General features: G+C 36.6%; 1 protein-coding gene across 1 annotated transcript; it reads right to left on the reverse strand.

Annotated features, from left to right (window-relative positions):
• Positions 1–225: 225 nt before the first annotated feature.
• On the reverse strand, positions 226–26,343 carry foxk1 (forkhead box K1). Its single transcript, XM_067420010.1, has 9 exons — positions 25,093–26,343; positions 22,026–22,223; positions 9,542–9,698; positions 9,312–9,458; positions 9,036–9,229; positions 6,707–6,873; positions 6,058–6,312; positions 5,740–5,928; positions 226–3,887 (listed from the first exon to the last, which is right to left on the reverse strand). The coding sequence occupies exons 1-9, from the start codon at positions 25,497–25,499 to the stop codon at positions 3,688–3,690; spliced, it is 1,914 nt and encodes a 637-aa protein (XP_067276111.1). The 5' UTR covers positions 25,500–26,343; the 3' UTR covers positions 226–3,687.
• Positions 26,344–27,838: the final 1,495 nt, after the last annotated feature.

Consider the following 27,838-nt stretch of genomic DNA (forward strand, 5'->3'; position numbering starts at 1 on the left):
CCCTTCAGGGGTCGCCACAGCCTCTATCTGTCGCCGACGAGATACGACGATACGACTATCAATTTTGTCCCAGCCATTAGCTAGTAAAATCCTAGTTCACCGTAAATACCTAACCACACCCGTATTCTTTGTTTAATTTAATAATTTATTACATGAAGACAAGCACTAATCAACTTGTAATTAAGTTCACAGTAACCCAACTTATGCAAATAAGGCAAAAGGGTGTATTTTGAAATGTTCTTTAATATAATCAATGCAAATATACGTCAATCCCCCAATGATTGTACATTGTACTAATATATGAATATTTTTACAGTAATGTAAAAATGAAATTTTACCAACCACCTTCCCTACAACAAAATATGGAAATATACTAGGCAAACGTCTAACGTCAACAACAACAAAAATATTATATCCTAGAAAAGCATTGTAGTGTTAATGCACAATACTTTACAAGTAAAACAGATTGCTATTTATTAGAGTAAAAACTTTAAGGAATTAAATTGTGTGAAAATAAATGGCATCAGTTCTGACGAAATTAATAAAGCCAGTGTCCAGTGATGAGTTACATTACAAGATACCTTTCATTCAGAATCATTCATTTAAATATTTTAAATACAAGATTTAATGCACCAGCAATAGTTTCATTTCTTTAAATTTACTATACAAACTCATTGAATGCAGAAAAAGAAATCAAAGCTGTAATTAATCAATGGCATAAATTCATATATTTTATATATAGATATATATAAACCAGAGTGCCAGAGATCTTCATTACATGCGCAAGCAGGCTGCAGCTGAAACTTAGTGGCTCATACTTTTTAATAATTTGCCGTTAACAGGATATTCAAAAGTTTTGCTCAGACAAAGACAGGAGAGAGTTACATGGTTTTGGTGCACAGGGTTATAAAGTGTTAATGCAATAAAACCGGGAAGAAAACTGTGATCAATTTGGAATCAATAAAAGTACCTAGCATACAATAAAGTTGGTAAGATTTCATTGTCTGAAAATAAATTACATGAATGATAAAAGAAACAAAATGATGGTGTAGGGGTAAACACACATTGCAGCACTTAAACCTTCATCCACATTGAATCAAGACAGATGCTGCCATGATCACACATTCATTTGAAAGATTAGCCAGTGAAGTATTTTTATTCATTCCAGGTACAGTATCGCATAAACTGCATGGACAGAAGAAAAGCCCTCATACACTTTGTGTGCTTGAATACACATTAAAAGACAAACCCGTGGACATTCACAGATGTACGGCATGATCTCATAAAGCAGGGTGATTTCAAAAGAGAAAAGAAACACTTTAAATTAGAAATGTTTAGTGTATAAACACTTGCAAATAGCAACTAACAAAAACACAACAAGGAAACCATTAAAAAAAAAAAAATTCAGAATATCTTAAAAATACTCCTTGGTTATATATGCGTACAGATACTGTGGCAGATTGTTAAAAATGTATGAAAAACATTTAGGCAGTGACAGCTAATTCTGTATGTTAATTGTTTTAACAATGACATTGTTTGTTTCACCATTCCATTGGTCATTCCATAATGAATGAAACAAACAACAGAAACAAACAAAACAAAAACATGTATATATGCATTTCTTTAATTTGTCAGGCTAGTCATAAATTACATTTGTTTGTTTCAAATAAAAATTATACTTCAAATGTAATAGTGGTTCTCTCATTATTTTTTGTTTATAGAAGCCCACATTACAAAGACAGGAAACAAAGGGTAATATCTAATCAACTAGGATCAATCTATATATTTTTACATTGATATCTGCATTTTTGGAGTCCAAATGTTTCCAACCTTCTTTTCTCTGTTTACTAACAGATTTACTAACAGGTTTATGTATTCATTCACAGAGCTATAAAAAGTTGAGGCTTGCAAATGATGCAAAACCTTCACTGGTCAAAGAATAAGGAACCAGTGAGAATTCATTTCCTGTCTACTTTTATCGTATTGCTCAGTCACTTCCAGTCACACTACAAATAGTCATCCTCGTCTGTTCTTCTATGGTTCTACAATCCTTCCACAATCCTTCCATTGTTACTCAGGCAGGATGCTGCATTGTTAATTTTTTCTTGCATGTGTTCTTTCATTCAAACCTGCGAATGAACTTATTAGTGGGCTAGCTTGATGTTGTTGTCTTTAAGTAGTACATCACAATGATTTTGATTTAGTCCTGAAAGAAGTGGAGCACTAAGGCACTAATAATGAGGATGATATGTATTTGGTCTGTTGAAGTTTCCATTTCCACTACAGAAGGAATACTGTACGGCTGTCACTGTATGACGTTTAGCATACAAACGCTGGCTCTCTTAAAGTACTCTAGGGTACTTTACTGCACATTTGTGGTGTGTTTAATTTGCAACATACAAAGCGGTTTCTGAACTGAATCCTGTTAGTGATTGTCTTGAAAGCACATTTGAATAATTTCAACAATATACATGTACTCTTCTCTTAGTAAAACTAGAAAGTCTCATTTAAGGCTGACTTTGTGTATTACTAAAAAATAGGTTTTTTGAACTCTCAGAAAAATACTGAACATTCATTTAGTGGCTTCTGTGATTATTAAGTGATCACAGAAAGTCAGTGAAGAAACAGCCTCTGCAATATTACATTCCTGGGTCTGGAAAAGCATTTGGTATCGTGTGCTTGCATTCATCCATTGATGCAATCGGGATTTTGTTGCGCAAGATTCCTAATGAGCAGAATTTTGGCCAAGTACTAATGGGAATTGACCAATACGACTGAGCTACGTTAAACACGGCGAACTTCAGCAGTTACTCCATTTGTATTTAACACAGAACCTCAACAATGTATCTACGAACACATTCTAATGGTTTAATATATAGTTTAGGTCAGAAGTGGGTGCCACGAACAAACAAACAAACGCTACTTACATTCATTGAGTTCTTTTTAATTTTTTGCGCTAAACACAGACCAATTAAGAAATAAGCATTTTTCTAGACAAGTTTTTTCTCTGTAGTAAGCAAGCAAGGTAAGAATCATCTACAAAAAAATAATGTAGGTTAAAGAACTCCAGCTAGAAAAGGCCTCTACTATATCTATTCATTTCTTATCGTCTACTGTGTGCTTTGAGTTGTAACATATTTCATTAAAGATAGACTTTTTTTAACAGAGAGATAAATAAATCCTCACAAAGGCCGCACAGGTAACTGCAGTGACGCACAGCTTCCTGTGACCCTTTTTGTATACTGTTTCAATTCAGAGAGACTCATGGTCTCAGACTGTAATAGCTGCATAGGTATTGGTCCCACCCCATCCCAAAAAGAACTCTTTCAGATGTACCTTGTGAGGAACTACCTGGGCGCACATGCCTAGCTGGTGTCTTTAAGCACATGTACCTCTCTTCATACTTCTTTCAAACATTCTTACAAGATTAAAAACCCCTACAAAATTAAAACTGTGAGCATTGGATTTTAATGCTGCCAGTTGAAGCTCAATGAATTTACCCCATGATACAACGACGCTTACCCTCTTCTTACAAAGACATTCAATCATTTACCCGTGTCGGGCATTTACAAAACTTTTAAGTTCTCGTTTTTCAAGAAAACCAAACACGTTTTCCTCAATATTTTTAACGATATTGTGAAATGTGCTTTAATGATCCGTCATCGGCTCACGCGTTCACTCACTCATTCATTCGCTGGCCTCTTGGTTCATTGCAACAATAACAGGCTGGGGGACCGGAGCGACACTGTCCTCCTCCATTTTGGGCCGTTTGGGCTCAGGCTCGTTGATGCTGGACTCGTTGGTTTCCATGTTGGAGTGCCTGTTGACCAGCACAGGTGGGGATGTTGAAGCCTGGGCAGCCAGGATCTGAAGTGGATTGGTAAGGGCTGAGGGCATAGAGACGACAACACAGAGAATAGGTTACAGGCCAAAGACAAGCAACGGATGTCTAAAATAAAATTCTTAGACATTTACAATTTATTCATGTTGGTTTCACACAATTTCATTTTTTAAAATAACCATCAAGTTAAAAGTAATAAAACATTTGTATTTCATTATAAAATAGTATTTATTTTTTTATTGTTTAACATCTGTTAACCATGTCAGAAGCAGGACTTTCTGCTTGGTGAGTAGTAGTACAAAGTAACTTAAAAAAAAAAAAATCATACAATTAACCAAAAAATTATTTACGGGTGCGTTCACACTTGTAGTTCGGTTTGTTTGGTTCATATGGTCCGGACCAAAAAACAAAAACAAAATATAGTCCTGCTCTGCTTAGCGTTCACACTGACATTTTTAACAGCGAACAACTGAGCTCGCTTACCGAAGATTCAAAACAATTCTGTGTGCTGGATTAAACGCAATCATTTTATGCGTGTATATGGTTTTATTTTTACCAGATGAGAACTCACGAAGAGCTCATAAAATGTTCAAAACATTTAAAACAGCACCAGAATTTCCTCTGTTGCAGAAACGAAGATCTGCTGCAAAAGAGATGACATTTCTGTCGTCTGGATGGGCAACACAGGTCCTTTGATTAGAAGAACCATATGCTTTTTGTGCGATTTTTCTAGGATTTTCGAAGCATGCTCATCCGACCAAATATTGATGAGGCACTTTACCTCCTCGTTGCTCCACGTTTGCCCTCTAACGTTAATGTTACCTTATTTTGAATACATCGATAGATCTTTCAGCATCGTCTAATCAGCTGACTTGTAGCGTCGCATCTTGTGACATTACGTTCTGTTTTTGGTTCGTCTACATGTCTTTGGTCTGTGTTGTATTCACATATCAATCGAAGCGCACCAGAGTTTGTTTGGAAGTGGACCAAGACCCATCTTTTTAGCGGTCTCGGTCCAAATGTTTAGTGCGCACCAGGGTTCGGATGGCAGCGTTCACATATGTTCAAATGAACCGCACTAACCGAGCAATCGCACCAGGGTTCGTTTTAATTGAACCAAACATGACAAGTGTGAACGCACCCTAAAAGACTTACTGACCAAAAATCCAGAAAGCAAAAAAATAACTAAATTATGATTTTCTATTTGAACTTTAAAATGTAATTAATTCCTGTGACGCAAAGCTGAATTTTCAGCATCATTACTTCAGTCTTCACTGTCACATAATCCTTCAGAAATCATTCTGATATGCTGATTTAATATCAATATTGGAAATATTTTTCAGGATTCTTTGATGAATAAAAAGTAAAAACAAACAAACAAAAAACAACAAAACATTTTTTAACTTTTGTAATAATATTACACAACTTTTTTTGAATGAAATGTATACTTAAAAAATTGTTAAATTAATAAAAAGTGATAGTAAAGATTTATATCATTAGAAAAAAATTCTAAATTATATTTGAAAGTATATTCAAACAGAATACCATTATTTCAAATTGTAATACTATTTTACAATATAATTTTTTTCTGTATTTTTTTATCAAATGCAGCCTTGATCCACATAAGAGACTTCTTTCAAAATATTAAAAATAGTAATGTTTCCAAACTTTTGACAGTTTAAGAATTACATTTTAAAATCAGGACAGTTTTGGGAAAAATTTGACTTTTGCTCACCCCAAAATATAATCTAAAAATGTATTTTTAATAAATTAATGGATCTGGAAAAAATGTCATGATCCATATATTGTAAGTGATTTAGAAAAACATCATGTATTGTTAATTGGCATTATTAACACAGATTTAGAACAGTGAAAGGACACACAGTATACACACATACCGTAAGCACTGGTCGGTACACTGGTGATCGGAAGAGCATGTTTGCCATTCTGAGAAATGGTCTGCACAGGAAGGTGGTGAATAGCGCTCTGCTGGACAACAGTGTAGCTCTGCTGCCCCCTATTGGCTGAGCTTATGTTACTCCCTACAGCCTGAATAACTCTACTGCCAATCACAGACATCTCATCCACTACATACACAAAAGATTAACAGAGAGATATAGTTAAGGCCTATTCACACAAATCAAATTTGAAGATAAAACTAGGCATTACAATGGATTTTGCTCTGTGATAAAACAAGAATAAATGGGTTGTTTTACCTCTTTGATCTCCAGGTCCCTCTCCTGAGCTTGAGGAGCTGGTGTTAGCGAGGATGTAGCCATTGGGGGAGCTGGTAGAGGTGGTCACTACACGGACCATGGTGACAGCTGGCGCCTGCTGTACCACATGGATGGCCTGACCAGAAGCCTGGGAAGAGCTAATGATGGAGGCCGGCATGTAAGCCACAGGCTTGGAGATGGCGGCTGAGGACTGAGGTACGGCCATGATTACAGGCTGAGCACTCACTGGAGAGCCTGAGAGACAAGAAGAATCCCCAGAGAGTCAAAGAAAATACATTTAGGGCTGGAGAAGCGACTCTCAATCAGAAACTTGCCAAGACAGCATAGGAATAAATGGTAGTTAGCTACAATAATTTATAATTTTTTTATGCAAATTGCAATTGCAGTGTGAATACATCTATCTGCTGCTTTAAATAAAGCTTACGTGCTCCTTCTGCAGTTCAAAAATGGATCTTGTTGTTTACAGGAAAAGCTACACTATTTTCACAACAGCGGAGCTAATATCATACTACTAAAAGATGTAGGCAAAATAGTATTGTGTCTATTTGGAGACTATACATTCAAACACTGGCAGTCACGCACTGTTGTGCAGTCAGTACTGCTGTGCTATGAAAAGCAACACAGTCACCTGGTGCACTCTGGGAGTATCGGTACTCGGGCACAGATGCAAGCTTGGAACCAAAGTCATGCTCATGTGACACTGGGGATCCTTCCCGTGATAGACAGTCGGGGGTCTGGAGGCCGCTCGAATGTGGAGAGAGGAGGCCGGAGTGGGTGGGAGATGCTGGAGCACTCCTGAAACCAAACACAATGATCTGTCAGTCATGCACACGGACATCCTAGCACACAGTAAGGCCCCGTCCACACCACCGACAATAACTATAATACTAATGATAAAGATATAGCTATAAAAATCCATCCTGCCTTAAAATGCTTGAGCAGACAAAAAAACTGAGACGCGCGTGCTTAGAAAAGACAGAACATTATTGTGCGTTGCTAATATAGTTATTGTCCTTGGAGTGAATGAGCCTTAACTCTCATAAACACGGTGAAAGCAACACATACATGTACAGATGTTTACAGGCCAAGCAAGGTCCAAAAGTAACTTTTGCCTTTTAAGGCGGCATCTCACCAGTCAATTTGAAACTGGATTTTGATCAAGGGCATCTCACTACCATGAGATTATATTTTGAATTACACAACTACAAAAATGGCAGCGCTTAAGTATAAAAATGTTATATTCATTAATAGTCAATACTAGGCCTAGTTAACTAATAAATACACAACAATTATACATAGTATTATTACTATTTCATTTAATTATTAATACCTGTTAATTTAGAAACATACTACTGGCTATTATTAAATCATGCTCATTCGTAATCTATTAACTAATGTTAATCTCTACAATTTGAACTAAACGATCCATAATTACAGTGATATACATGATATATAATGTGATGTACATGAAAATGCTTTACTGTCACTTTTGATATATTTAATGCATTCTTGGTAACTAAAAGTATTACTTTCTTGACACTGGTATAAACATAAAGATCCTGTTCTTTGCGTGTTTTCGAAGCTTTGATTATGTTTACAGTGTGCAATATAACATTAGTTCATGTTTCACATGTAAAAAAAACAGTATTTTTCACACAATTTACTTATTTGTACAACGTTTCCTCTGTCCTAAAAACAGTCTGAAAATTTTCTTGTTCTATGAAGTCCCTCCTTCAGAAACACGTAACGAGTTCTGATTGGGCCAGCGCTTCCCGTGTTGTGATTGGACAGCAGCTTAGCGCACTTTGCCCGGAAAGGTCCCGCCTCTTACCATAACGGGGATATGCAAGCGCTGAATGCGCGCTCTTCTCCACGTGGGAGAGCAACAAGACCACGCCCCCTATTTTGCGTGTTCTTGTGGGCGGAGAGTTAGTCAACAAACGGTTCTAATGACGTCATTCATGAAGGAAGTGCAGGGGTGTAGTCCAAACCGGCCGTTTGCTGTAGGCTTTGAAAAGGAACTTCTGTTAAATAAAATATCTCGCTTGACATTGAACTTTGAGCTTTCTAATTTTACAGGTATTATTTATGCTCTAACAGCAACATTACACACTTAGTTTGAAAGATGGAATCGCGAAGAACGGGACCTTTAATGACATTGAGTTTCTAGAAGATGCTTTGATAAATTAATTATTTAGTAATAATGAATAAATTAACTATTACTTGCAGGATCCCACATCAGCCAGTTCTGTGGTGAAGTGGGACTTCTTGCTAAAACATGAAAACTTTTTTGTCCCTGTTGTTTGTTCTCTTGCAGCCCTCAAAGTTGTGTAGGATTTTCTCTTTAGTGTAAAGGTTGATAGGTCCATCTTTTACTGTTTTTGCATGTTTGTAGAGTTGTAAAGTTTGTAGAGTCTGGAGTAAATATATATACACGTCACTGGCATTTCCTTTTGTGCTGGGTTAGACCTTACTCTAAGTAGGAGCTAATTTACTTCCCACAAAAGAAGTTCCTAGAATTAAAATCATCCCCTGTTCCTGCAGTGCGAACACGGCAAAAAGCGGGCACTTCCGCCATTAGTTCTAATTAAGGATACTCAGGAGTGGAAGTCCACACTTGAGTTACTCGCATCAGCCAATGTTTAAATCATGCAGTAGAGTTATTTTTGGACCCAAGACTAATGCAAGCTTTTATAGAGTGCTTAAAAACAGAGAGCACAAAGTTGGGTCTGACTGATGCTGCTGCTTCACCAAATGTCTCCTTAACAAACGAATGAAACAGATCCAAAATACAAACAGACTTACTTTGTTCTGCCCAGTGAAGAAACAGACAGAAAGGGAAGAAAGAAGGAAACAGAAGAGGCTAAGCAGGCTTCTATTATATCAGACAGTGTGAGTGTCATCTGCGGGTCTGCGGGTGTGTGCTGGGTTAAAGGCGGGTATCTGAGACGTCTCACCTGGAGGACAGTGGGCCGAAGGGCGTGCGGAAGCAGGACACCCCTCTCTGCCGGCGCTTTCTGAAGGCCTGCTCCACCAACTTGGCCTCTGATGAAGGGTCCACGCGCCAGAACGAACCTTTGCCTGGCTCTTCCTGTGAGCGTGGCACTTTAATAAAGTAGCGGTTGAGAGACAGGTTGTGTCTGATGGAGTTCTGTAGAGAAATGAGATTAAGGGAATGCAAATTAGCACACAAACATGACAGGCCAACAAACAATTTTTGCAGATAAACAGACCTGCCAGCCCTTGTCGGCTGTCCTGTAGTAGGGATAATGCTTGGTGATGTGAGCGTAGATGCCACTTAGTGTTAGCTGTCTATCCGGTGCAGACGAGATGGCCTGGACTATCAGCTGAGCGTACGAGTATGGAGGTTTGGATTCATCCTGAAGGAAGAGCGGACAGTTAATCTTGGGAACACTTAGCACTGACCTTAATTGACATGCACTGAGACGCTAGAGGCTTTTACCTTAGGACTGTCTCCTCCTGTTGCTTCAGTGCGCTGTTCTGACACAGCCTTGGCTGCGAACTCCGCTGCCAGCTGGAGGTCTGAGGTGATGTTGTGGCCGTAGCGGTATCCCGAAGAACCTGCGCCCCGAGGGCTCGCTGGGCAGGAATTGGGAACGCTAAGTAGAGAAAGGATGAACAGAAAGGTGTGAGGACATCATTTATTAAACAGGCCAAGAAGACTGTTTCAGAGAATAAAGGAATGTTTCTGAATATTATGGAACCTTTTCACAGACTATGATGAAGCATTTCCACAGTAAATCTAGAAAAGTTTAAATTTTTTAAATGTAATGTGCATTTATAAGACTATACCTTGTTTTATAATAACTTGTTATGTGCAGGGTTTCTAACACAACAGCTGAGGGTGTGTGACTACTAATTTGACATTGTTCTGATCACTGTAATCAATCTCTTTATATGTTTTACCTTTTTTGAAAAGTCTTACAAATGCTATCATGATTTGTTATTTTGCTATTGGAGCAAATGGGAACGCAAAAATATATACTTGTTGTAGTTTTCGTTCACGGCTTTAGAGTTTACCTAACTTTGACTTTGAATTTTTTTTGCAAAAGTCCATTCCAGTTTAAATGTTTAGGTTTATAAGCAATTGTTAGTGGTATAATGTTAAAATATGCAACAAACATAATTTAAAGTATAACCATAAAAATTTAACATTATATGCATTAAAATGATTCTGTTACTAACATTTTTGGTGCAAAGTTCTATACAATACCATTCAAAAGTTTGGGGTTGAGGTATTTTTGTCAAAAAGTCTCTATGCTCACCAAGGCTGCATTTATTGGATCAAAAATACAGTAACACATTAATATTGTGAAATATAACAATTTAAAATAACTTTATTACAAATATTTTAATTTTATTTTAATAATTGAATGCATCCCTGCTGAATTTAAGTTCCTTTTAAAAAAAACAAACAAACTTTTGAATGTCATAAACAGCTAAACCTGGTTACTTTCAATAGTGATATGTACAGTCAGAAGGTAATATGTACAGAAGTATCAGGAAGGGACACTGAAGGGATATGACAAGGATGCACTATTAAAGTACAAGTAGAAATCAAATATTGAAAAAATAAATTTTCAGAAACTAACACAAAAAAAAAAACTGATATCGACTGATATGGCCCTAATATTATGCCAATTTCTAGATGTAATTATTCATTAAGCAGTCAGCACTGTTTGCATAAAGTAGTAACACACAACCAGAACAACCACATCCATCTAGAACACTTTACAGCTCAAGTAACTTTTGGCAAAAATCCATGTTTCTGCTTTTCAACTCTCCCGCCCATTTTCTGGCTCCTGTTTTATATGATTGCCTGTGGTAACTGACAGAAGATTACATGCTTAAAATAAGCCACAGCATTATAATCCATTTTATAACCCTTGTTATGCACCTGACATGAAAAACAAGTCCCAGTAGGTGGCCCTATGCCCTAAAAAAACAAAGCATTCAGATAAACAAGCAAAACAATTACTGAGACATTAGCCACAGGGTTTCCGAAATGTAATGATAATAACACTATTATTTCTGCTGAAACTGACAAAAAGATATCCTGAGCAATGCTATTTTAAGGATGTCGTTTATTGTCAACAGCTCTGTAAGCCTCCCATAACGCAGACACACCCCACCATTCCTTCACTTGCTGTGTTATTTTTTACCGCTGGCCTCCTGACAGCAGTGCACAACACAGCGCTCAGATATGTGCTGCAGGCTCCATTGTGTTGTGCGGGCACAGACAAACAGGCCTCTCTAAACGCAAGGGGAAGGCAATTGTGTGTGTGAGGGCACAGCGGGCAGGGTGCTTTGGGTTGAAGTCCAGTCCTGAGTTAGCATTTTCACAACAGCTCTACTGTATTACAAAAACACCTTAAGGACAAGCAAAAAGACAACTAACTCACCCACACAGCTTTCACACTGAAACTTCTGTACTAAAAAGTATCACTAATATACATATCAAAGAACCTAGGTTGTACATTTAGTATCAAATGGCGATACAACATAGTACCAAGATTGACTGATTGGCACAAAAGTTAACCAAATGTCCTTTTAAAGATACATATTTGTTAAAAATGAACAACATTTAAATGATGAGTCAATACATCAACCCTTCTTCCAAAACGTGTTTTTGTCTTACCCTGAGATTCCCTATGGTGAGCTTATTATATAAGCGTTTATATTATAGACCTAGCAGGATGGTTTTAACAAAATATTGTGTATATGCGTCACTCACCCATTCGTATCTCGTCATATCCGTAAATAACAATAATTTGTCGCATTTAGATAGCACTTTTCTAGGAAGGGGAAGGGGGAAATCTCCTCAACCACCACCAATGTGCTAGCCTAGAGATCTAGACGCTCCCTGGCAGCAGCAGATCTAATTTGCAGCGAGCGTCATCTAGCAACTCTCAATAGACTTCTGAGCTGGAAAAACTAAACTCTGGTCAGGCCAGTCACATCGTGTATAATCAGCTCCAACAGCTTATTGGAGCCATTAAAATAGTTCAGTTTTGTTTTTAATGTCAAAGTAGTTATATTTCGTTTAGTTTCTTTGTTAAGTTAATTTAGAAAAATGTTTAGAGCATTTTTTTTTATTTGTTAAATTAAAGTTATTTATTTAAGTGATGACCAAGCGGACAGCGGACAGCGGCCGACAGTGAGTTAACCACGTTTAATCAATTTAGTCTCTCAAATCAGTTCTTAACTTGTCTTGCCTACAATAAAATCCATAGATATAACACTTCAAGCATTACAATGTAAGTTATTTTAGCCTACTATAATAGGCTATTACCTCCACAGTAAAAAGGCATTTTTGACGAGCTGAGGCAGTCTGACGCTACTTGCAATGGCGCTCGCAAACGTAATGAGCTAAACAATCTAAACAAATAAAAGAACATGCAGGCCATTAGCGTTGCCTTGCTTTACTTATTTGTGACGATACGTGTTGCAGCACCATCATATCTATCTGACCACAACATATAGCCCATAACATGCTCTCACACACACACGTTTATTTTTTAACCATTTGCCAGGAGTAAAATTTACAGATGCGGTTTAAACAACCAGATATATTTACACTTGTCCGGTTTTGTCTGAAATGCTTTCAGACCACCTTCTGAATTGGTTTGTTTGAGTAATCGGAATTAAATACGTCTCGAAAGAATCTCGGAAAGCATTTAGGCCTACTCCTGGTCATTTCGCAATCGGATAGATATCTGGTCAGAGAAAACAAATGAAGGAACCAGTTGTAAAAAGGCCACTCTAGCTGCTGCGCTGAAGAAACGAGCGCTGATGGTGCGGGCTATACCATATACTATACCCCTGTGTGAGCCATGTCTTGACAGTCGCGTAAGCTATTAAGGTCTTGTGTTGTTTCCACCAGCGCAGCACATATCATTGTTTCTTTAAATTAATAAAATAAATATAAAACGAAGGAGAAGCCTAAAAAAGGCCCGAAGCTAGGCCCGCATTTTAGGTATGATGTGAAAATTGGCCCGAAGCCTGGCCTTAGGGGCGTAAAAAAGTCGGGTCCCGTCGGGATCGGGCATAAATGCAGGACTCTAGTGTGAATCTAGGTTCTGTTATTGAGCTGTTCTGTATGTTCTGCTTTTTGCACAGAAAAATAAACACGTGAAAAAAGTATTTTTAACAGGTCACAGACACTCGTCAATTGTATTTTTATCTTATGCCAATTCAATATTATAATCTTATCAGTTAACATTTAATAATCGATTAATGAGCATCGGTTGTCGGTCAAGAAAATTAACCGAAATGAGCATCCCTAGTGTGCGTGTGTGTATATGTATATATGTATATATGTATGTATGTATAGATAGATGGATAGATAGATAGATGGATAGATGGATAGATGGATAGATAGATAGATGGATAGATGATTAGGAGGCCATGAAGGACAGGGGCCATTTGGCAAGTTTACACCCCTACATTTTATCAAAGGACATCCTGGGATTTTTTTTTAAAGGTCCCATTCTTTGCGATTCCATCTTTCAAACTAAGTGTGTAATGTTGCTGTTAGAGCATAAATAATACCTGTAAAATTATGAAGCTCAAAGTTCAATGCCAAGCGAGATATTTTATTTAACAGAAGTTCCTTTGAAAAGCCTACAGCGAACGGCCGGTTTGGACTACACCCCTGCACTTCCTGCTTTAATGACGCAACTAAAACCGTTTGTTAACAAACCCTCCCCCCACAAGAACACGCAAATTCGGGGGCGTTGTCCTTTTGCTCTCGCAGGTCGGGAATAGGAAGCGTTGTTTTTGTAGTGTGTTTGTCGCCATGCCATTGAAACGCTGTTATTTTCATCCCGGAGTCAAATCACCTTTATTTGGCCTTCCCACGGACGATGTACGTAGAGATCAATGAAACTATGTGCAGCACATTTTGCTAAGGACTGCTTCCTCAATCTCAATCAGTTTAATGCCAGATTCGCAGAAAGATTATTCTTAAAAGATGACGCAGTTCCCTCTTTGTCTGGAGAAGGCGTTGTTTATGGTGCACAACCGGTAAGTGTATTTTATTATTTAAGTTGGTCCGTTTAACAGTTTATGTAACTCATGGCAGAAAGTGCAACGCTGTTTAGCTTTGTTAACTAACGTTAGATGGTAATTGAAACTAATCTGAAAAAATTAGCATATAAAAGTGTAGTAATTCATTCAGACACCATCGATTGTTGGTGTTTGTAATGATCAGTTTAAACTACTGAATAGACAGCTTACCATTCTGAAACATCCAGCAAAAGTCTTTCCTAAGCAGGTTGTAATCGATCCTCTTCGATATTCTCCGGGTCTGATTCCGGCTCAAATTGATAAGGCAATATAGACATTTTTGCAATAACATCGAGCGCGCATATCTACCCGTTATGGTAAGAGGCGGGACCTTTCCGGGCAACGTGCTAAGCTGCTGTCCAATCACAGCGCGGGAAGCGCTGGCCTAATCAGAACTCGTTACGTGTTTCTGAAGGAGGGACTTCATAGAACAAGGACATCATCAGGCCATTTTTAGGACAGAGGAAACAGAGGTATACAGATAAGTAAATTGTGTGAAAAATACTGTTTTTTTTACACGCGAAACATGAACTCATGTTATATTGCACACTGTAAACATAATCAAAGCTTCGAAAACACGCAAAGAATGGGACCTTTAATGACCACAGAAAGTCAGGACCTCGGTTTAACGCCTCATCCGATGGACGGTGCTTGTTACAGTACAGTGTCCCCATCACTATACTGGGGTGTTAGGACCCACACAGACCGCAGGGTGAGCACCCCCTGCTGGCCTCACTAACACCTCTACCAGCAGATACCTAGTTTTCCGAGGTGGTCTCACCAATCCAGGTACTGACCAGGCTCAGCCCTGGATAGCTTTAGCAGTAAACCAGTCTTGGGCAACAGGGTGATATGACTGCTGGTATCAAAAGAGAAAAGTTGGTCCAGCTACTCTGATGCCTCTTTGTGAGAGTAACATAGGTTAATTGTCACAACAAGCAAGAAAGGTTGACATGGAGCAGCTAAATCTGCAGGCAAAAGGAGAATGTGACAGAGCTCGTAATAAAACAAGACATTAACATTGGCTTGGTTGTTCAGAGACGGCGAGAACGGAGGGGTTCGAAATACTGTAAAAATGATGCATAGATGGTGTTTATTAACAGGTTAGTAAGGTATTTTATTGAAGATAATTTGCCACATGTAACTCTAACAGTTAATTGTAAACCATTATCTATTGTGAAGATTTATATTCATCCACAGTTATGCAGAGTCGAAGCACAACCAAAACTTCATGCAATTTTCAACATTAATATATTATTAAATAAATTAAATAATTTAAAATGTATTAATCTTGGCTACCTTTTTTATTATGTGCATTTAGCATTGTTTTTCCCTGCTGTCCAAAAGCCAGTTTATAAAGTTTGATGTGATGAACTCACTGAAATATTTTGGGTCTAAAATATGCATTACACAATGCATTTATATTAAAAGTAATAACCAGCTGCCACTTTTAAGGGTACTCAAATTCAAAACACACTGTAGTATAAACAGTAATGTTGGTAAACCACATGATTCCAAAGGGCCATGTGCAGTAATGATTTACAGAGGACAACTATTTAACCAATTGATCATTAACCCACTAAACTAACAGAAATCTTTTCTGAATCAAAAAATTATTCAACCCAAATTCTAGCCAATTTTTAGTTTTATTGGTAACATTAGGTAACAATAAAGTTCAAAATTAATAAATATTCTATATATTTTTTATTTCTTGCTATATGGAAAATGAAATAATGACTAATAATTTTTCAGCAATTGTTTATCTAGGTTATTATTCATTTCGATCATATACACAAACGTTTCAGGTAAGATTTTTTTTGGCAAGAAATTAATACATTTATTCAGAAAGGACTCATTAAATGAATCAATGGATTAAGAAGTGACTATAAAAACTTATAATAATAGGAAATGTTTCTTGAGCAGCAGATCAGCATACATAATTTCTGAAGGATCTTGTGACACTGAAGACTGGAGTAATGATGATGAAAATTCAGCTTTACTATCAGGAATAAATTACATTTTAAAGGGGTGGTTGACTACAATTTCACTTTTTAACTTTTATTAGAGCATAAACAATATCTTCAAAATTACGATGTTTAAAGTTAATAGCAAAGGGAGATATTTTCATTTAAAGAAATTGCTTTGTAAGGACTACAAACCCTAAAATCTACATAAACCCGGCCCCCGGCAACACACAACATAAGAGGGTGAGGCCATGTTGCGAAGATGAAGGGTTGTTGTAGTAAAGCTCATTTGGGAGTCTGCTCAATCTGTCTCATCCGTCTTTTCACATTCATTACAATACAGTATGTTACACAAATGCAATATGTCATAAAAGCAAGATGTAAGCATAAGTTAGGACCGTAATTAAACTAAACTATACCTGTTCTATCTTCATGCAGCATCAATTCTTACAACAGTTCCCACATGAGAGATTTATAGATCATTATGACAGAATATGCTGATCAATGACTCAGACAAATAAAATTCATCAACTATCCTTTCAGAAACATCCTGTTACATTCTACATGTTCTCACTTCTTCTCGAATCTCTCCATCATTGTCATTGTCCGGCTTTGGTTTAAACATAAAAGGCTGAGAAGTTTCTGACATTTTCAGTGCATGTCTGCGTGACGTAATAGGCCTTTTCACACTATTTCTGCTAAGTGAAGCAGTGTACTGCTACTTTTGGTCTCATCACTAGGGGTGTGCCATATCATATCGTCCACGATAATACCGGTATACATTTTTAAATGATAAAAAAAAAAAGTGTCATATCGGGATATCAATGATATAGCGACGCAATGATGTATGGCACATATACTTTCCCTAGCGCACACAACAACACCTGTCTGAGTGAGAAGACCAGCATGTTAGCCTCCGATGATGGCGATTTAGTACCTAAAAGGGAGCTACTTGGTTACAAGAGGTCAGCTCTCTTGACAACTGACATAACATTGACAACTTAAAGCTGTTATTGATGTTTCCGGCGCAATATTTGACTGGAAGGGTAACATTGATGGTAATTTTCTCAGTTACGGCTCGTTAGATCCAGCATTCTTCCTCCTTTGAATCAGACTAGGGATGTCAATTTTCACAAATTCCCATGATCGATCGTCATTTAAATTAACGATCAATTAATCGATTAATCGTTAACCATGATACTGAAATATGCGTCTACATCAGTGGCTTATAGCCGACAGCATGACAGTAGGCCTATGTGCAATGCTGCTCAAAACGCCATGTTCTTCACCAAAGGAATGAGAAGGATTTTTTTTTATCTAAACAAAGGGCTATGGGATTGTAAAATTAGTCGATGTTATTCATAATTTAATTAAATTACTTATTTAATAACCAAATATAACATGTAATACAACACGAACGCCGCCTCAGATCTGTTATTCAGAATTTGTGGACGCACTTGCAAGAACAACGTGCTGAAACGTCACCTAAACCCAATTAATTCAAAACGATTTATTAAAATATTGTTTTCATTAATGTTATGTAATGTGACAGTCCCAATCATAGTTATTATTAGTCGTGCGTTGCTGTTTGAACTGCGAGCTGAAGCTGACCGCGCTGAATCAACACCGGTAAGTTACACTGCTCTTTGCTAGCACGTTATTTAACTCAATAAAAAGCTTCCTATATGAGATTAATTAGATTTATATAAAGTTAACAAAATATTACAAATTATATATCTTCACAAAATGATGCGAATGCACAAGTGAACTTGAATTGAGTTCCTGATATTCATATTCAGAATGGGAGACGCGTACACGCGCTCTTCCTGGAACAACGCTCTGAACACGGCACCTAAACCCAATGACTTTACAACCATTTATTAAAATAGTGTTCTCATTTCTGGTATATAATATGACAATCCCAATCATCGTTATTATGCATTGCTCTGTATGCGCTAAAGCCGAAGCACTAAATGAAAACCGGTAGCCATCACTGACTGAAGCCATTTGTTAGTGCGTTTTATTTCGCTAAAAGAAATGCATCCTATATGATTGATCACATATATAACGTTACAAAATAAATTTAATTTTACAAATTACTTCAGCACAATCTGATGCGAATGCACAAGTGAACTTGAAATAAGTTACATGCGTGAGTCAGAATGCGTGACTCATGTTGTGCACGCGCTCTTCCTGGATCAACGCAATGTAACACACGGCAAATAAACCCAAATACTTAACAATCACAATGTTTTATTACAATAGTCTTCTCATTAATGTTGTGTAATATGACAGTCCCAATCATAGTCATTATTAGTGCTGTTGGAGCTGCACGCTGAAGCTGATCACCGCCACGCTTTTACTACCGCTCACCTCTAACGTTATTATTAACTAAATGCATCCTTATGAGATAAATCAGCTAAAGATAGGCCTGCACAAAATAAACACAATATTACAACTTACATTTGCAAAAAACAAAAGGCTGCGAATGCACATGCAAGCTTGCAATCATGATGAAGGTGTAACTCCAGCTGTAAAATGGTCCCAAATAGAACTCGGGCACGTTCGCTTCACTTTTCCTCCCGTTTCGCGGTTGAGCCGCACGCACGCGCATGACCCTGCTTAATCGATGATCGATAAGTCTTATCGATCAAATGTCTTATCGACAATTAATCGATCATCGATTAATCGTTGACATCCCTAAATCAGACACACAGATATATATATTTTTTTTTTGCATGAATAAATGCTGCTGCCTACCAGCTGCAATAACCAATAAAACTTTGTTCCATATATTTTTTTCTATATCGTTATCGCAAATACTCTTGAAATATCGTGATATAATTTTGAGGCTATATCGGCCACCCCTATTCATCACAACGCATTTAAAACTAATGGATGAATCCTCTCGCCAGTGTTATTGCAGCGGTCCTGCTGCTCTAATTCTAAACAACGACAACCCTTACTTCAGATTTCACGATTTCCTGACAAAGAATAGAGAAAAGCATGGATGAGACTGATATAGTGGGATTACGGTCCTTTTTTTTAAATTAAAATTGGTATGTTCAAATGTGTTCCCTTCCCTTCAAAATATGGACTCTGAATTATAAATATATTTCCCAACTAACCTGCCTCCAGTACTCATCTTCTCATTAACAGTGTTTTTCTCTTAATACCGATCATATTTCATAACTGTTGAATTTACATTTTAATAAGAATTTGACTGATATACACCCTTAAAAAAATGAACCATGGTTTTATTATAGTAAAAATGTAGTACCCGTGTTTTTTTGTGTGGATTGAATACCATTTGTATTACCACAGTTTTACTACAAAATACCATGGTTAAACTACAATTAAACTACAAAAGTTTTATTTGTAGCTTTTTTTGCGAGAGCAGTACTAAAATAGATGATTTAAAGTGTCATGAACTGGCTTTTTTATTTTTAGATACTGTTGTCTGAGGTCAACTACTGATTTTCATGTGGTTTTCACATTCAAAAACATCATATTGCATAAGTAATAGGCTATTTTCTACAGTGGTTTTGAGGGTCTCTCCAGAACGCTTGATTTGTATGGGCGTGCCACAATGAAGACTTAGAAATAAACGCCCACAGCTAGTATTGGATAAGATTTCTATATTTAATGAGCTTCAACTCCCTTGTCAGTTCACGGGTGGGATTGTTTTGAAAGCGGACACCGGAATAATTATCTGACAGGGCTCTCAAAATCAAACAACACAATGATTTATTGTTCATCCACCCGTGATTGATTTTTTTTATTTATTACTTGGCCCGCCGATCGATTGATATAAGTGCCCACCGCACACACATAGGTAGGCTTTTCAAATATCAAGTCAAGAGAGTGAACATTAACAACGCAGATCTAGAAATAAATGTTATTTCACTATTTAAGATTTACCGGCCTGCCGACGTGCAGAAAACACACACAGCCCTGGGACGTTGGGGTTTGCGAGTTCCCTGGCCCATAACGAATCGCAATGAACTAACAAATAAGGGATTCTCCAGCCTGTGACCGCGTGCTTAGGTATTTTCTGTTAGACACGTAACGTTACACATAATCAATACGATATGTAACAATGCAGTACTATAACATATAACAAAAAACACACATAACTCACCATTCCTGTCGGATCCAATATAGAAGGAACAGCGTTGTGTTTTAATTTCAAAATATCTGCAAATCCATGTGTTGACCTGTGTCTTGTTTACAAACGATTATCTTGCTAACTTTGTGTGTATTGCATTGAAAATGACACAGAATAACAACTATTAAATATTTTAGTTGTTATTCTGTCATTTTCATTGTACACACACTGCAGTGTTGCAGGTTACTATTTATAGTGTTTCTGTTTTATGAGCATCAGCTTACGTTGGATTAAAAAAAAAAAAATGTTTGTACAATTACCAGTTGATCTCGTCTAGTCACTGAAAATGTCTGGATTTTGAAATCATCCTCCGGATTCTTAATTCAAAAGGCATTTTTTCAACTAGCGGTTAATAGCACATTGAAAATATAAATGAGATGTCCACTGTTAGTTCCTGATACCTAATGCAGTAACTGTTGTTAACAAATTGAACCTTATTGTAAAGGGTTATCACTATATGATTCTGAAGCATAATATGAAATAAATATGAAATATAAAACAGAAAGTAAGGTCAAAAATGTGCCAAGGAGAGGCATTGGAGAGGTATTGCTGGTTGTACTGTACACGGCAATTGTTCAAGCAACTCCATGTGTGTGGAATTCAAAGCTTTACACACATCTGCTGTTTGTGCAGCACGCTGACAATCTGGGAAATGTCCCTAATCCATCACTCTACACAGACGGAAACTTACAAGAGAACAATATTACAGTAGAAACTGCAGCTCAGCCATGGACAACCAGTTCCAATGCTTGTAAAGCTGAATAGAAGGAAATATTCCCCCCAGTAAGGGAAGAAGAATCAGGAAGGACAGAAAGCATGTGTCTGTTTGTGTTGGGTGTAGGAGCAGGCCAAGGAGTGGGATGAGGGGGGTGTTTGTAGGCCTCGGAAAAAGGAAACTATCTGTGGCTCAAAACACCAAACCACAACACTTTCCGACTGACCAATCAGGGTGCTCCAAGCTCAGCACATGCCATATATGGTATGTGCACACAGCATGCTTGCTTTGAGAGCCACACGTGGTGCAGAAGAGCAGAGAGGCCGCCAGGGGCAGGCTTTTCCTACCACTATTGTACTAGATAAACAATGAAGCACGACAGCTTCAAATACCAATCAAAATCAAGCATCTCCTTTTGCATGCAAATTCTGATGCTTGAGTATAAATGCAGGAATGCACTCAGGAAACATTCAAATGTGACTTTTGTTTAAATCAACTGACATTATAATAGGAATATGCAAAATCTATTGTTCTGTTGTTATTATTAATCTATTATTGACAGTCCTGTTAAAATTGCGTTTTTTTGCAGCTTAATGAACACATTCTGCAAATTTTTCCTTTTGTTTTCATTTATATGCAGAAGACCTGCATTTCAAAGACAAGAACTTTTCAGAACAAAATTTACTTTCAAAAAGATCTGGAAAAGAACTGGTTCTCTAATGAAAACGTTTTTGGTCACACTTTAGATTAGGGTCGAATTATCACTATTAACTACAGCTTTTGCCCTAAATAAACTTCTAATTATGGCTTATTAACAGTTAGTAATGTAGTTATTACGTTTAGGGATGGGGTAGAAATAAGGGATTTTGAATATGGTCATGCAGAATAAGACAGTAATATGTACTTTATAAGTACTAATAAACATTTGACCCTAATGACTATTTCAAGAATTTGACCCTAATGTGTTACCGCAGTTTTTCTCCTCTGTGTGGCTATTCGTGTGAAGTCATACCTAATAGTTCCTGTCGGCGAGGGCAGGGGACTCATCATACTTCTGAAGTCATTTTCAGGAATGCTGATTTTCAGCGGAGATATTTGTGGGTAAAGGGGTCTCACAGGGGATACAGGAGCCTCTTCCTTCTGTGTCTCCTTGTGGTAGAGCGTTGTAAACTGAATCTTTATCACTGTGCTGGGAAATCGAAATGTGCACCTGTAGAAGGACAGACACATTAAGGCATAAATAATTTTACATGAACCTCATATCAGCAAAACTTGCAAATCCATAAACAAGCAGCTGCTTTTGACTAGCTTTCACTTTTTTAACGAAACCAACACTGCATTAAATTGATTTAAATGACAACGACACTGTAAATACTGTTCTTTTGAACCTTTGAAATGTAGTTTCCACAAAAATAAAACAAATGTTTTTTTTTTTGAAAGAAGCATCTCTTATGCTCACCAAAGTTGCATTTATTTGATAAGGAATACTGTAAAATTATGAACTGTTATTAAAATTTAAAATAACTATTCTATTTGAATTTTGTCACATTTACAATTACATGTATTCCGGTGATGCAAAGTTGAATTTTTTGCATAATTATTCCAGTCTTCAGTCACATTATCCTTCCGAAATTCTAATATGATGATTTGCTGCTCAAGAAATATTTATTATTAGCAATATTGAAAACAGTTGCACTGCTTAATATGTCACCACATATTTAAAAAGTTCAAAAGAACAGCATTTATTTGAAACACAAATCTTTTGTAATAAATAACTGGCACTTTGATCAATTGAATGGATTCTTGAATAAAAGTGTTAATTTCTTTAAAAACAAAAACAAACAAAAACTAACTGACCCCAAACTTTTTGATTTCTGATCATAGAATATTAACTTTGAATAATAGTAAAAAAATTTTTTTTTTTGCATTTTACCTGCAAACTTACTTTAACAATAACAACCAAATTTTCAGAAAGAAAAGAGATAGTTTGCTGCAACATATGCAGCTGTATTAAAAAAAAAATGTCCTTGAAAGGTTTGCATAGCATATCAGATTGATAATCAGACATTTACTTTGTTATTCAAAATTATTTGTGGGTAGTGAACACAAAACAAACAAACAAAAAAAGATGTGCAAAAAATCTAATTACATAATTGTTAGGCTATGTTTCTGTTTGGGGCCAATAATCCGTGAACTTTGGAGTAAAAAAAGAGAACCCTCCCATCCACCCCTTTTCTGTGATTTTGAATTGTCTGCAGTGCAGCCAGAGAGAACGATGAATCGGTGCACCGCCTCCACTGGACATATTTACACAAGTGCTGCACCAGGAAGCCACTTTTAATGCTGCAGTTGTTTTGAATGGCTGGCTTGGCATGCACCCATTACAGGCTCAGTCTGTCCATGTTTTCACAGCAGTCTGCAGGAATAGCCGCTCTAACCTCCATGACAACAAGCTCCACAGATCTATTCTGCATTGATAAGACAGATGGCACACACCAAGACAGTAAAAGCAATTCTGATAAGAACAAGGAAGCCAAATAATTACATCTAAGAGACACAAAGAACTGAGTATTAGCACAACCGTGTAGGGGCCTTCAGTCTGATCTAGTTGACTAGTTTATCCACTTCTCAATCATTAGTGTTTACTTTTAAGGCTAAAACTGTCAATGCTTGAGAATTGCTTTCATACTGTTTAACTATTATCAGAATAATAACAAATACTGTAACTGGTTTACCCGTTATCATAGACGTCTACTGAAGTAGGATCAACCACTTACAGATTATTGATTGTTATGGAGATAAACAACTATCAGTGTTACTAAACTTGTAACACACATGGTAAAAGTAACAGCTATCAATTTTGTTTAAAATGGGTCATTAAAATACTTTTATTGGCGCCAAACTTTTTGCCCCACTTGCCAAAATGGGGGTTCTATTAAAAGGGGTTAAAAAATACAAATACATTTTGTTGTAGTTGCTTTTTTTAAAATTTATATTTAAATTTATTTAAATACACCTAAATTTAAAGTTGAATTTCAAAATTAAATTAAAATAATTTGAAAACAAATTCAAAATTTCATATTCAAGTATAAAAAAAAATGCTGATTCAAAGAAAAAGACTAATGACAATTGTATTGAGAACTGTAGTAATGGTTTACACTTCAAACCGATCAACAAAGGCGACAATTGTGTATAGTCATATTACTACTCAAACGAGGTACTACATTAAAGTGCTAGGTTTTTCCCTGTTCTTCGTCTGCTGAAGATTATAAAGTGGTTACTACTGATGTGTGTCATAAATGCAGCCTGTATCTCACATCTGCCCACAAAAATCATGTGGTGGATCCAGTCTTTGCCGTGCACAGTTCCTGTGGTCGTAATGTGAAACGTTTAACTTTTCATGTTTGTATTTTAACCCAACAACCTCAAAGCAACACTTAGGGGTCAGTACATTTATACTACAAAGATGTAACTTACACTGTTTGAATCAAGATTCAGGTCCAGATCTGAGATGTAAATGGATACTTGAACCCCAAAACATAAAACAATCTGTTGTTTACACAGCCTCGTGGTAATTCAAACTGGCATTTTCTTCAATGGAACATAAAAGGATATTATTACCAATTTACTCTCACTGTATTTAAAAAAAAATTGTAAATCAATTTCTTCCACTAAGGAAATACAGTCATACAAATTTAAAACAACACGAGGGTGAGTAAATGATGATAGAATTGTCATTTTTGGATGAACTATATCCCTTTAACTGGTTGATTTATGTAACTAACAATACCAGATTAATACACATACTGTAAGATTTAAGCGGGGACAAAACAAGTTCGTAGCTGGAAATCCATCTAAAGTCGTATTTCCCCCTCCTATTTTTACGATTCAAACTGCAATGATCTTTAAATCAGTTTCTGACAGCTCTCGTGGCTGCATGCAGTTTAGTCGGATTATGCAGGCGCTGCATTAAGCACGTTAACTTAATCTCTTGTATGTGTAGTGCATTCGCTCTCTAGGTGGATGGGTGCTTGCCATATGCATAATTTAAGGGAACAGATCTCATTTTAGTTACTTACTCCCTCGGTAGGAGAAGTGGAGGTGCGCCTCTCCTCTGGAAGACGCCATCGACAAACACACCGTTCTTGCCGAGGCACCGCAGATAGAAATGCGGCTCGTCGAAGGTGATCTGCAGATGTCTCCGGGATATGAAGCTCGAGTGGCCCATGTTGACATCCACGGAGCCGTGCGATGAATTCCGCCCCACGGTTACCGTTTTCTGGCGCATGACGAACTCGAAGTCCCTGCCTTCCAGGCGAGCGAGGGCCTGCGACGGAGGGGAGAGGGGCATGGATGATATGATCCCGGGCGAAGTCGAGGAGGAGAAAGTATACACGGGCGGGATAGAAAGAGCCACCGGGCTACAGGGAGCAGATTTGAGTGCCAGCAGGGCTCTCGCTCCGGTATCATCCCCTAAATCAGCCATTTTGTTGAAAAACACAGAGGGGATTGCAAGCGCAACGGCTATGTGTTGGTAGGGTTCAACCGTGTTGCTGTTGGTGGTGGTAGTCAAAACATGGAGATGGCGCGTGGAAAACACGTCATGGATTATTGGACTGGAGCGGGGTGCGCTTTAATCACCTATGAACCCATCACTCGTTTTAAAACAGTACGCGGGAAATAATGCGATATTCTTGATATTTTTCCCAGATGTAATCTGTGGTGCTGTCTTTATTTTCTCGACAATTTTCAGACGTCTCACACACTAAGCTCTCTGGCAAATTAAAGGTTAATATTGTTGCAGTTCCTGGAACCGGACGACACGTGCGTTACATGTGGCAATAAAAAAATAACATGATTTGATGTCGAGTGCAAGCGTGGTTGCTCGAATTATAACTAAATACACCTGTTTTTTTTATCTGTAGTACTTCTCGTTTGGTATGAAAAACATTTTGAAAGGTCAAAATAATGTGACGTGGTTGGAGAAGTGACGTCACGGCGCACCGACCATTCTCCGCTCTTTCTGTTTATAAACAGAGAAAGAACAAGGCAGAGGAAAACCCCGGATGATGGACTTTCAAGGGCATGTTCAAATTAAAATTAAAACTACAATAAGAAATTTGTGTTCTTTCAGGACTAGTTGCAGAATTATGTCTGTTTGTATAATGAATGGGGAAGGACATTTCCTAAGTTATAATGATTTTTGAGGAAAATACAATAAATAACTTCTCAGTTATGTTCAGAAATGATATGTGCCTTTGTTAAAAGCTTCCTACCTATTTGGTGGAAGATGCATTGTTATTCGCCTGTGATACCAAGGCTAAGTAATTTCTGGTATTAATTTTACAGAGCTGTAAAAATGTGTAAATAAACAGACTTTCCCTTCTAAATTTAAAAAGAGACCAATTGTTTTTTTGTTTTGTTTTTTCCTAAGAGAAATTTGTTCAAATTATAACAAGAGTTATCTCTTTTCTCCTTCTCCTGTTTTTTTTAAATTAACAATATTTATCTGGCAACTTAGTTCAATAAGGTTTAATTTGTTAGTGTATTAACTAACATAAACTAAAAATGAGCAATAGACTACATTTGCTGCAGTATTTATTCATTATTGTTAATGTTAGTTAAAGAAAATCCAGCTGTTCAATGTTTCCTCATGTTAGTTCACAGTGCATTAAATCACTTTAACAAATGCGACTTTTGATTTTAATAATGTATTAGTAAATGCTGAAATTAACATTAACAAAGATTAATAAATGCTGCAGAAGTGCAGATCATGTTAACTAATGTAGTAAACTAATGAAACCTTATTATAAAGTGTTACCATTTATCCTTGTAATGAGTTCCTCGGACTCGAAAATTTAATTTAGATTGTAATTTTTGTGAAGCAGACATTGAGTCATTGGACATTTTTTATTTATTCAAATTTTCATACAAATTTTGGGTTGAACTTTATGTTTGGTTTAGTTTGAACCACGTAATAACTGACTTTGATTTTATATATATATATATATATATATATATATATATATATATATATATATATATATATATGTATTTCTCTCTGAATTATGATAGTGAATTTTTGGTTAATAATATTGTGGCTTTGTTCAAATGCTTCTTACATAAAAATACACAGATTTAAACAAATTAATAAATAAAATAAAATAATATAAAATAATAATACTTCCACACTCTCACTTTTACAGAAAGATTTATTGAGGTTATTTAAATTCTTAAAACTCATGTTCAACAAATGGTTTTGCTTCGATTGGGACCTCTTGGAAGTTGTATTAAGCTGTTATTGAGGCTTGTTTTGCATTTTGTATGTTCATTCAAGCAATTAAAAATATATTTTAATACCATCAGTTTACTGCAAACTGTGGTCTACAGATGGCAGCAGTGTGCTTAACATTTATGAACATGAGAACAGTAAAACAAAAATGAATAACTTTTTTTTTTTTCAACTGTGCAGTTTCACTTGCAAACACAAGGTCTTCACTAGAGCAGCAACTTACATAAAACTGAATAACTAACATCTCATACAATCCAGAATGCTTATTAATATTAAACACTTTTCCAACCATTAAATGCACAGACATTTAATCTTTGTTCTCTTGATAATTTGATCCTTTTATAAATTTTATGAAATATTTTACATAATAAATATATTTACTTATTTTACATAATATTTTACATAAATATCTACATAAGGTTAAATCCACAGCTGGGTTATATATAATTATAAGGGTATCAATTGACTTAGAATCAAGGTAAGAATCAAGTATCCCAGAGAGCTGTGTAATAAACTGATGTAACGTTTTCAAA

Source organism: Pseudorasbora parva, chromosome 2, assembly GCF_024679245.1.
Source record: "Pseudorasbora parva isolate DD20220531a chromosome 2, ASM2467924v1, whole genome shotgun sequence".
Classification (NCBI taxonomy): Eukaryota; Metazoa; Chordata; class Actinopteri; order Cypriniformes; family Gobionidae; genus Pseudorasbora; species Pseudorasbora parva.